Source organism: Microtus pennsylvanicus, chromosome 5, assembly GCF_037038515.1.
Source record: "Microtus pennsylvanicus isolate mMicPen1 chromosome 5, mMicPen1.hap1, whole genome shotgun sequence".
Lineage (NCBI taxonomy): Eukaryota > Metazoa > Chordata > Mammalia > Rodentia > Cricetidae > Microtus > Microtus pennsylvanicus.
The window spans coordinates 43973403-43985026 of NC_134583.1; the positions used below are offsets into that span (position 1 = coordinate 43973403).

Below are 11624 nucleotides of genomic sequence, written 5' to 3' on the forward strand. Positions count from 1 at the left end.
ATGTGTGTACACAGACACCCATACATACTGCACGGATCTTCTGAAAACCTGGGTCTCCTATCAGATGTTAGTGCTGTTTCTTCCCCCAGTTGACCCGTGTTCAATTTGACATATAGTATAATAGCAAATGGTTTGGCCTTTCTATTAAAGATGAGGGGCAGGAACTTGTTCTCCAGTGTACTTAAATGCATGGTATGTAGTAGAGATTGGAAGCATTTCTGTTTTTGTCATTATAGGATGTGTAACTGTCCTCCAAGAGCACCTGCTTCCTCAAGTCACTATGCCGGACTTCAACCAGAGCACTGCCTACCCAACAGTCTTCTTCCTCACTGGCATTGCTGGTCTTGAGACCTCTCAAGCCTGGATCTCCATCCCTTTCTGCTGCCTATATGCCATTGCCATCTCTGGGAACGGCATGATCCTCTTTGTCATCATCACCGAGTCAAGCCTTCACGAACCCATGTACTATTTCCTGTCCATGCTGTCCTTCACAGACCTGGGTCTGTGCTTTTCCACATTGGTAACTGTGTTGGGCATCTTCTGGTTCAATGTTCGAGAGATTAGCTTTGATGCCTGCATTGGCCAAATGTTCTTTATCCATGGCTTTACATTCATGGAGTCTTCAGTTCTCCTGGTGATGGCCTTTGACCGCTTTATTGCCATCTGTAACCCACTGAGGTATGCTATGATCTTAACCACCTCACGGATCATTGCGGCGGGTTTTGTAATTGTAATTAGGGGGACCACAGCTCTTGTTCCTTTGCTCCTGCTCCTCAAGCGTCTGTCTTTTTGTCATAGTCATGTGCTCCATCATTCCTACTGCTTCCATCCTGACGTGATGAAGCTTTCATGTTCAGACACCAAGGTTAACAGTGCCTTTGGCCTGGTCATTGTCATCTCTACTGCAGGCTTGGACTCTGTCTTGATCCTTCTCTCTTATGTTCTAATAATCCGCTCTGTGCTCTGCATTGCATCCAAGGAGGAGCAGAAAAAGGCGTTTGGGACCTGTGTCTCCCATCTCAGTGCTGTTGCCATCTTCTATATCCCTATGATCAGCCTTTCTTTGGTGCACAGATTCGCGAGGCATGCTCCTCCATTTGTTCATACTTTAATTGCCAATGTTTATCTCCTCATCCCTCCTGTAATGAATCCAATAATCTATAGTGTGAAGACCAAACAAATTCGCAAGGCTGTGATTAAAGTATTCTTCATTAAACCATCTTAGGAAAGTTTTAGAATTTTTGCTTATGCCAGCTTGATATACCATGTTTTGCAGATGACCCTGGAGGCTTACCTTTTTCTGAGTAAGTATGGATGAGGGGTGGATAAGGGGGATGAAGAAGGGAAGTGGGGGTTTGTGTGGGAGGAGAGGAAGAAGGGGAGGCCATGGTCGGTCATAAAATAAAGTAATAAAGAAAAAAGAGTCTTCCCTCATTTTCTGCGTTTGATTATTCACCTGTGTGATTTATCCTGTAACTTGAAAGAGTTTGTTAATAAATGTTTTGTTGTTGTTGTTGTTGTTGTTTTTAGAGTCAGCTGCTCATGGCACACAACTGTTGTCCCAAGCACTCAGGAGGCAGAGACAGGCAGATCTCTCTTTATTTGAGGCCAGCATGGTCTACAGAGAGAGTTCCATGATATGGTTTGAGACATGGTTTCTGTCTCAAAAAACAAAAACAAGGTTCCCATGCTCCCAATTTACTGAGGAGATCTTGTCTTTTTCTACTTACATTGTTGATTAGATCTATGTATGTTTCTCTTAGGTTCCAAGGGGAAGGGAGAGGCAGGGAGTGGAACAGAGAAAAATGTAGAGCTCAATAAAAATAAAAAAAAAATAATAAAAACAAGAAGAAAAAAATTAATACTTTTTTATTCTGACAACTTTGTAATTTTCTGACTATAAATTTTAGATCAAGGTTTCCCTAATGGCAGAGATATGTTGTATAGTTATTGTCCTATTATTACTTCTGTACATGATACAATATGGTTAACTTAAGTTTATGGTTACTTATAAATTGATTTTAGTCTTCTAGATTATGTACCTATTAATGGCTCATATAATATAGATACTAAGTAACCTGTATTTCAATATTTGTATGTTACATAATATTGTAATAATGATTACTATTGCCAACCAAATATTCATGGTTGAGTAAAATGAAATAGCAGAATTAAGCAGTGAGAACAAAGTGCTTGAAATAAGTACTTTTCTAGCTCTTTAAAGAGGCCTTGAGATATCTTTGTTAAATGAATTAATTTTTCAATTTTACAAGATATGGTGACTTATTGTGTAAAATGTATCTATAGGGACACTCCTACTGACTTCATTATTGCACAATTGAGTAGTAAAGAAACTGAAGCTTTATCTCATTATTATACAATTATTTCAGCTTAAATTGATGTTTAAAAATATTATATAGAAGATGAGAAACTGCTTACCTAGTTTTATCTATATGCACTGAATACATATAGTGAATTATCTTCTTGTATTCCATAATATCTTTATTAAAATTATTAATGAAAACTAAGTATTATGATTGATCTCTAATCTTTTATCTCTAATTTTGGACTGTAGATTCTGAGGGACAAAGAGTGTTCTTTTTTCTGTACTTCTCTAGTGAAACTTTGGAACATGTTAAATCCTTACAGTGCTTTTTGAAAGAATTAGTAAAGATATTTTGTTGTCTATGGGCCAGTAATGACGGCATCTTTCTGAAGTTTGCAGAGTCATGTAATCACAGCAACTATGTTTTCCTGTCCGAGACCTACACAGGATCAGGACATCAACATTCCAGCATGGACGGGGCTAATGTGTTTTTGTAGGAGATTCTCAGACTTGGGAAGAGAGACTCACAGCACCCGTTTCTCCACAGACACTAACGAGCATCAGTGATGCCGATGGAAAGGACACTGTGAAGTAGAAGCAGCCCAGGGGAGGTCATCCTCTGAGTTCCACATCATCTCCCTCCGGGGTTTTCTAATAAAGATTTCAGAAAGTCTGAGAGAGGTCTCCCTATGTGTGCTCTGTATCTTTGAGCAGAAGACCTCAGCTCCTCAGCCCTCTTCTCCAGAAAGGCTCGAAAGAATAACCTGTGTACTTGTAAGTAAAACTGTTGCATTCAGGAAAACAATATATTTTACCTCTGCTGTTTCTTGTAAGAATTAAAAGATTCTGTAAACTTCAGGGAGGTCTTCTTGATTCCCAAGGAAACCCAGGAAAATCAGAAACTTGCAGCTTTTGGCCATACATTCTGAGAGAGTTTAGTTGTGGTCCATTAAGATTGTCTTGCTGTGTAGAGGTGAAAGCATGTATACAGTTCTGAGTTTTTTTGGAGCATTCAGAACTGGAGTCCAAGGTCAGCTGCTGCCCCTGCCCTATGTGCCCGCCCCCTTCATTGTCACCTCCCTTTGCCATCATCACACAACTCCTGTATTCGAGTCACTTGCTATCACACTGACTCTTTACAAGTGCTGCCATTTTTGACCCCCACATACCATCGCTGACCTTCCAAACTTCATAAATGTGGACAGGTATGTACTCATTGGAAAACTTGGTTTAGTTGATGGAAGGAGTTTGATAGAGTTTGGAGAGTTGAATTGCCCACAATTCTAACAATTTTGGTGAATCATTAGCCAGAAAGGAGACAACTGAAGGTAGCTCAGCATAGAACCTTTAATACTGTGTTATAGTTTACATGAGATATCATTATCTTACGTAAGTAGACCAGTGTCAACAAGTGGTTGAGCAGAGAGGAGATTATTATGCAGTAATAAACCAGGGTCACCTGTGAACAATCCCAAATGTCTCTCTCACACACACACACACACACACACACACACACACACACACACTCACACACGTACCCCCCACACACAGACAAACACACACACACACACATACCTGGAGTTGGCAGATGGTGTTGGTAACTATTAATGAGGTCCATGAGTCATATTTAACATTTCTGGTACAGGAAATGGGGATATATGTCAGTTGCTAGCATGCACAAAGCCCGGGTTTTGTATAAATGAGATGTGGTGGCAAAGCAGGATGAAAAGGTGCATTGTTGTAATTCCAGTACTCTAGAATTGGACGCAGAGGGATCAGAAATTCAAGGTAATTCTTGGTTACACAGAGAGTTTGAGGCCTTCCTATACATATGAGACATCGTCCCATTTTGTGGGAGGGACCTGGGAAGACAGCTCAGTGTGTCAGAGATGGTGCTATGAAAGAATGGTAAGTGAAGTCTGTAGCTCTGGTACCCGTGTAAAAAGCCAACACCCTGGAGGATGCTTGGTGTTTGTGTTGAGGCTTCCTAACCTCCATCTTTGCCCAGGCTCAGTGAGAGCCATTGTTTGAAGGGAATAAGGTGAAGTGTGATAGAGAACACAAAACAGGCAACCTTCACAAGCATGTGAATGCATTAACACAGACACCCAGCCATACACACACACACACACACACACACACACACACACACACACCCTTCAAACTTTTCTAAGCTGTGTAACCTGAATAAGAGTGTGTGAGGGCCTGGAGAAGGGGGAGTGCTGAAGGCCATACAGTGAGGTCCTTAGGTAAAGTCCATAATCATTTATTTTCATTTATTTCAATTATTTTCATTTCCTATGATATAACGGAAAGTTTTAATGAGTAATGATGAAAGCCTGGAGAGATGACTCAGTGGTTGGGAGGACATAAAATTGATACTGAGAGTCCAAGTTTAGTTTACAGCACCCATGGTGAGGGGACCACAACAGGCTGTAGGACCCAATGACTGTGGCCTCTGTGTTCACCTGCACTTGCATGCACAGCCCCACCCCCTACACACTTTCACAAGCCAAGTAATCAAAAATAAGATGCAACCTTTGAAAAGGACATAATGATATTGAGCACACATGTCCTCCTATCATCAGCTTATTTGATTGGCAGAGGTATGTTTTCAGAAAACACTATCAAGCAAGAGAATAACCATTAGTCTGTGTGGATGAATCCAGAAAGCACGTCACTTCAGAGCAGGAAGTGTTTCCTTAGTGAAGGTGATATCATTGAGTGTTTCCATAAATAGAAACTTATGTTGAATTTATAATAACTCTGGATCATATAGGGAGTCTAAAGAGCTTAGTTTCTTTTAGAAAAGATAGAGCTATACCATTTAAGTCAGTCACATCAGTGGGAGGGACCTTGCTATATTGTGTGGCTGGTCAAGTAAGGAAAACCTCAGGTCGAGTTTGTCAGAGTTTTCTGTTTGCCAGTTCGTGAAAACTGCTCGTCTGCAGTGCAGAGATGCTGAGTCTGACATCATGCTGGAGCCAGAGAAGAGTGTTGCAGGGGCAGGAGTCGGCAGGTGTGGTTTGCAGAGCCTGGACCAGCGTCAGTGGATAAAGTCTGGGAACTGGGAACACAGGCAAAGAAACTACTCACAGCAATATTTCTACAGTTCTTGCAGAACTGCTTCAAGTGTTATATAAAGTGGTGATCTTGAAGCTAGGGAAAAAGGATGTTCAGTAAATGAATATACATACACATATATCCACATAAAAACAATTAATGAGAGGCCCTGCATTTGAAAGCGAGCCCGGAGTTGTATGTGGGAGTTTGGAGGGAGGAAAGGAAAAGATGGAGTGATGTATTTATGTTATAATCTCAAACATAAAAGAAATAATAATAAAAAGGTTTGGAGAGTTGGTGGCTCAGTTAATTGTGGTATGTAGAATTCCTCAAGGGCAGTAAAGTTTGCTATTCACCCCATTATTTGTTCTGTATGAGAACAACCTCTTGATTCCCTTGGTGTGAGCAAGGCATGCTAATGTAAGGAGTAACCACCGCAGTGGTCATGTATATTAGACTAAGTTGAGTTTTCCTCATGCAGAAATGGTCTTTGGTATGTTTACATCAAGTCTGTCTAAACCACATTGTCCTGAGCTCTGTGTCCTAATCACAGAAGCTTCTGGAGGCAAGGTGAAACTGCAGAGGGGTTCTTGTTTTAGATTTGAAGAGGTACAGCTTCTTGTTGTGAGAGTACCACACGCATGAGACTGAAGGTAGGGCTGAGGATGCAGGATTCTCCTCCTCCAGTCGCTAGCCAGCAGGAAACTGGAGACCTCAAATTTGTACCACAAAGATTTAATTTCTGCCCATATCGTGAATAAGCTCCAGAGAGGACTCCAGTTCCTGGTGAAGACTGTCTGTGATGAGAAGTCATGCTCGGCTCTGTCAGATCCTGAGTTGAGAACCTTGTTTTGTTCTGGCCTAACACAGAATTGTAAGGAATGTGCCTTGTTTCAAACCACTGAAGTCTCAGTACATTCAGATGTAGCCACAGGCCTCACGCAGCAGAATTTTTATGGCAGTCAATGTCAGATACCAGATTTCTGCTGCATGTGTGAATCATTGCTGTAGAAAATGAAGACAGGCAGCTTGCTGTGACTGGTAAAGGAGCAGGGGAACAAAGAGAAGAACAAGTACTTTAATACTGAATTTATGTTGTCAAGGGAGTCAACATTATTGTGTAGAATTTTTCTATGACAAGCTTTTCATTTTCTTTCTTCCTCTCCTCCCCTCTGTCTCCTTTCCTCCCTCCTGCCCCCTTCTTACCTCCCTTCTTCCCTTTTTCCTTTCCTTCATATTTTCTTCCCTCCTTCCCTTCCTTCCTACCTCCATTTCTCCATTTATTTTCTGATATTTGGACAGAACCCAGAGCCTCACACAGTAAGTGCTCTACAGCGGAGTCACTCTCAGACCCTCCTTAACCTTTGACATCGTCTCTCATATCCTGCCATTCAGGCATATTGTATCTTTTACACCCTAAGGGTATTTAAATCCATCTAGAAGACCACAGTCTCTGGATTTTAATCTATCACCTTCTGTACAAATATTTTTCACACACTCAGAGATACGTTTTGATGCTTTTTCAGAAACTCTCTCACAACTACTGAATTCATAGCGCAATCCCACCCCATGCATCCTTGCATTCTCACAACTACTGAATACATAATGCAGTCCCATGTCCCATCTTCATGCATCCTTGCATTTTATTTGTTTACATATTCATTTGCTTATGACAAAGCCCATTTTTTCTCCTGTCTTTCAGGGCAGTTTCAGCATGTGATTTGCTTCTTTTTTCTTATTTTGAATTATAGATCACATCATTTATATGTGCTGTTAAACTACATTCACATCCAAGCTGACTGGAGAGACAGACAGCAGTGTGCTCTGCAAAGCAGCAACAGAACATTGATTAACTTATAGCCATGCATACAGGACAGTGGGTTTCATTGTGATGTTTCATGTCATTATCACTGTGGTTTGCTCATTCACTTGTTTGCTTTTTATATCTCAGACAACCTCTTTATAATACATATATGTATATTATATGCTCATATATATCCAGATGCCAGGTATTGTTGGTGCTCACCTTTAATCCTGGCAGTTGTGGGTGTGTCTGAGTTCAGCCTGGTTTACAGAGTGAGTTCCAGGACAGTCAGGGCTACACAGAGAAACCACTTTGTGTAGCACATGAACAGACAAAAAACCCATCAAAACAAAAAGTCAGGCATGTATGTATTTTGCGTAAATTCCAAGTATAAGAGAAAATGTGTCATTCTGAATGTCTTATTTTTTAACATGATGATTTGCAATTATAGTCATTTCTGTGAAAATAGCATAATTATGTTCTTTGTGGCTGAGTAAAGCTCCTTTGTGATGCTGGAGACGGCGCAGCAGTTACAGGCACACACTGCTTTGCAGAGACTCTGGGTTCAGTTCTCAGCACTGATGTGTGCTTCACTGGCCTGTTGCTCCAGCTCCTGGGGGACCCATCACCTCAGGCTTCAGTGGTCACCTGTACTCATGTACTCAATCCCACCCTCTCATTCTCTCTCTCTCTCTCTCTCTCGCTCGCTCTACACACACACACACACACACACACACGCAAGACATAAACACACCCTAAAATAATTCAAATAATAAATAATCAAAAACTCAGTTAAGCATGTATGCTGTAGGAGCAGGGGCTTGTCCTACGTGTCTGGAGACTGGAAGAATGAATTCGAAAAAATATGATTACAGATTAAAAAGAGCTTAAATGAGGAAGAAACTCATGGGGAAACATTGCCTAGTCTTACTTAGATAATATTTCTGTTGCTCATTTGTCTGACAGAAAGGGAAGTAGGTATGTAGAGACATGTAGGAAACGACATAGGAAAAGGATTACATAACCTTAAACTTTAATTTATTACCTAGCAGCAAACAACTCCTATCAACAGAACTCTGCTGAGATTTCCACTGACCTTGGCTAGCCTGATCATTACGGAATCCCACGGATCAGGGGTAACTCTGTCCTGTTACAGATGAGGAAACTGAGGCACAGTGCAGTGCAGCCATTTGTCACAGGGCAAATGTCAGAGCATTTGAACCCACTCAAAGTTTACAACATTCAATTGGAAGAACTTGGCTTACAATGCAGCATAAAAATTCAAAATACAAATTTTACTAATATTTATACTGAGCATTCCCCATACTCCATTCTAATTGTGTGTCCTAATTCCTCATACATACACTATGTTTGAAACTGCTCAGGTACAGATGAACTTTTAACATTGTAAATGGACCATAAGAATCATTGCATTTGCTGCTTGCTATTCATACGAAATTCCATAACTATTTGAATTGATTGCTACTTTCATTTAGGAGAAAATAAGCAAACATCTCAGCTATTATTTATCAAATTTGTGAATATAAATAATATGGAATCCTTATCTTTTTATATTATTATTTGCAGTGTTTGAATAACCAGAGGGTTTCAGCACAGCACAGCCATGCAGGCACACAGTGTATTTTAATCAGATTCTCTGTGTAACTGCCTTCTCCCTTTGCTGCTGCTCTAGTCACAGCCCCTAAGATACACATCTTATGCTCTGTCTTACGCATTCATATGTTTCTAGAGATGCTTCTATAAGAGAGAGAACACATGTGGTTTACGCCTTTCTGAGTCTGGCTTAATTCACTTAATATATTATTTTTGTATACAGTGTCATCCTTATGTAATTCTTCATTTCCTGACTTTGGCCCCTTAAAGGAGTAGTCTCAGTTGACCCCTCAGTTTTCTTCCTCCATTTTGATAAGCTATTTCAACAGCTATTATCTTTCAGAAAAGTTTACTAGTGAAGTGATCCACTTTGGACTGAGTGCATCACAAATCAGTCTATACTATCATTGCAGGATACTCAACTGAAAATACTGATTTGAATTCAGTATGTCAACTCTCCAGAACACCTCATCTTCTTCCATCATTTTCCTGCTCACTGGTGTGCCTGGGCTGGAAGCCTACCACACCTGGATCTCCATCCCCTTCTGCTTTCTCTACACAACTGCCCTCTCAGGGAACAGCCTGATTCTCTTCACCATTATCACTCAGCCCAGCCTCCACGAGCCCATGAATTATTTCCTCTCCATGCTGTCCACCGCTGACCTCGGACTGTCTGTATCCACTCTGGCCACCATGCTGGGGATATTCTGGTTCAATGCCAGGGAGATCAGCTTCAAAGCCTGCTTGTCACAGATGTTCTTCATCCAACTCTTCACTGTCATGGAGTCCTCAGTGCTGCTGGCCATGGCTTTTGATCGCTATGTGGCCATCTCCAATCCTCTTAGATATGCCTCTGTCTTAACTGATCTTAAAGTAGTAGCGATTGGGGTAGCAATTGTTGTGCGCGGAACACTGATCCAGACTCCCCTGGCAGTGCTCCTGAAGAGACTGTCCTACTGCAGCAGCCATGTGCTCCGCCACTCCTACTGCTTCCACCCCGATGTCATGAAGCTCTCATGCACAGACACCAGGGTCAACAGTGCACTTGGGCTCACTGCCCTGATCTCCACTGCTGGAGTGGACTCTATCTTCATCCTCCTTTCCTATGTCTTGATCATTAGAACTGTTATAAGCATTGCTTCCCCAGAGGAGAGGAAGAAAGCCTTCAGCACGTGTATCTCCCATATTGGAGCGGTGGCTGTGTTCTATTTTCCACTGCTCAGTCTGTCCTTTGTCCACAGATTTGCGAAACGAGCCCCACCCTATGTCCATACTCTGGTTGCCAATGCTTACTTACTGACCCCTCCTGTCCTGAACCCCATCATCTACAGTGTGAAGACCAAGCAGATACGCAAAGCTGTGCTGAAAGTTCTTCGTTCCAGCATGGCAAAGAGCTAGATGGTCATTTCATATGTTTTCTGTTCTTTGTCACTCTGTGGTCGTGGAACCTTTAAGGAGGTTACAATGATGAAAACCATACTTGTTTTGATAGTTACTTAAGTGATAGACTTATTTGCAAGAAGGATTGTAGGATCCAAGAGAGACCTAACTGCAGATTTTCAAACATATCAGTGTTCCCTAAAATGTCGTGATATTATTGATGCCTTGTATTTAGGATTAAAGATTTCAACAATGTTGATAACAATGTCTCAATAAAGGTTTTAAATATGAATTTATCACTTATTTAATTGGAAAAGGCTATGTGTCTGCTTATTGATTTAAATTTCTTCCTTACTGAGAGAAATAACATCACTTCTATTCATAATTTAGATTAGTATGTATTATCATTCCAAATTACCAGATGTTATCACCTTGATGCCTGAATATCCTTACTTTGTCTTTATTTCTGAGTCTCAAACCTTCTATTTAAAAGGTAATTTTACCATCAGGAGTCTAATAATATGGCCAAACATTCATATTTTCATCTCTTCCAAGAAGATTTTTATGTATGCCACCTATGAAAAATAACTTTTAAATTCATTCAGGGGATGGTGAGCAGGAGGTTGGGGGAGACTATCTCTCTTCCACTTATGCTGCCACATGAGCAATGGGGTCAGCTGTCCCTTGCTCATAACATTAGGGCTGCGTCACCATCACCTCTGACTATGGAACACCTGTGCTGTGCTGCCTACGTGAGGTGCACTTCTCATTTCCCGAACAGTGCACCTGGTAAAAGGGCAAGAGGTAAGGAGCGGGGACATCTCTGCTCCTAAACCTCCACATGACACACAAGTAGTGAGGACAGCTCTCTGATACAGTTTCAGGGGCTAGCTCACCCTTACCCCCGTCAACAAGGTTGGCTCTATTGTGTTACCCAGGTGAGGTTCAGGACCTGCTCTCCCAAGTATTGCAGTTACTGGGGGGCAGGGACAGCTCTTTTGACCTCAGGGCTAGTTCTCACAGCTGGCTCTGGCATTGATGAATGGGAGGGGGCAACTCTCCCTCTCTTATGCCACCACAGGACAGATGAGTAATAGTGTCAGTCCTCCAGGGCTCACTCTTCTGGATTGGCTCACCCATACCTCTGTCAACAGGGTTGGCTCCATCCTGTTGCTCAGGCAAGGTACAGACCTGCTCTCCTGAGTGTTGCAACAGTGTGTGTAGGGGGTTCATTCTTAGGACTACAGGGCCAAGTCTTCCATCTGCTTCAGGCATTAATGGGAAGGGAAAAATATTTTACTATACATTTTTGTACTTGTTTTGGATCTTCAGGAATAGTTTTAGTTTGTGAGTATATCTCTGAGAGTTTGGATTGGAAGATAGAAATCATATCCTTGATGAAACAGGGATTATTTAATTCAAAACCTTGGTCAGCAT

At 41.4% G+C, this 11624-nt stretch overlaps 2 protein-coding genes across 2 annotated transcripts; both read left to right on the forward strand.

Annotated features, from left to right (window-relative positions):
• The first annotated feature begins 280 nt into the window (after positions 1-280).
• LOC142850771 (olfactory receptor OR51C1-like) lies at positions 281-1225 on the forward strand. The gene has a single exon (XM_075974680.1). It carries the CDS (start codon positions 281-283, stop codon positions 1223-1225), a length of 945 nt encoding a protein of 314 aa, XP_075830795.1.
• An 8029-nt stretch (positions 1226-9254) lies between these two features.
• LOC142850772 (olfactory receptor OR51C1-like) lies at positions 9255-10205 on the forward strand. Its single transcript, XM_075974681.1, has one exon. It carries the CDS (start codon positions 9255-9257, stop codon positions 10203-10205), a length of 951 nt encoding a protein of 316 aa, XP_075830796.1.
• The last annotated feature ends 1419 nt before the right edge of the window (positions 10206-11624 follow it).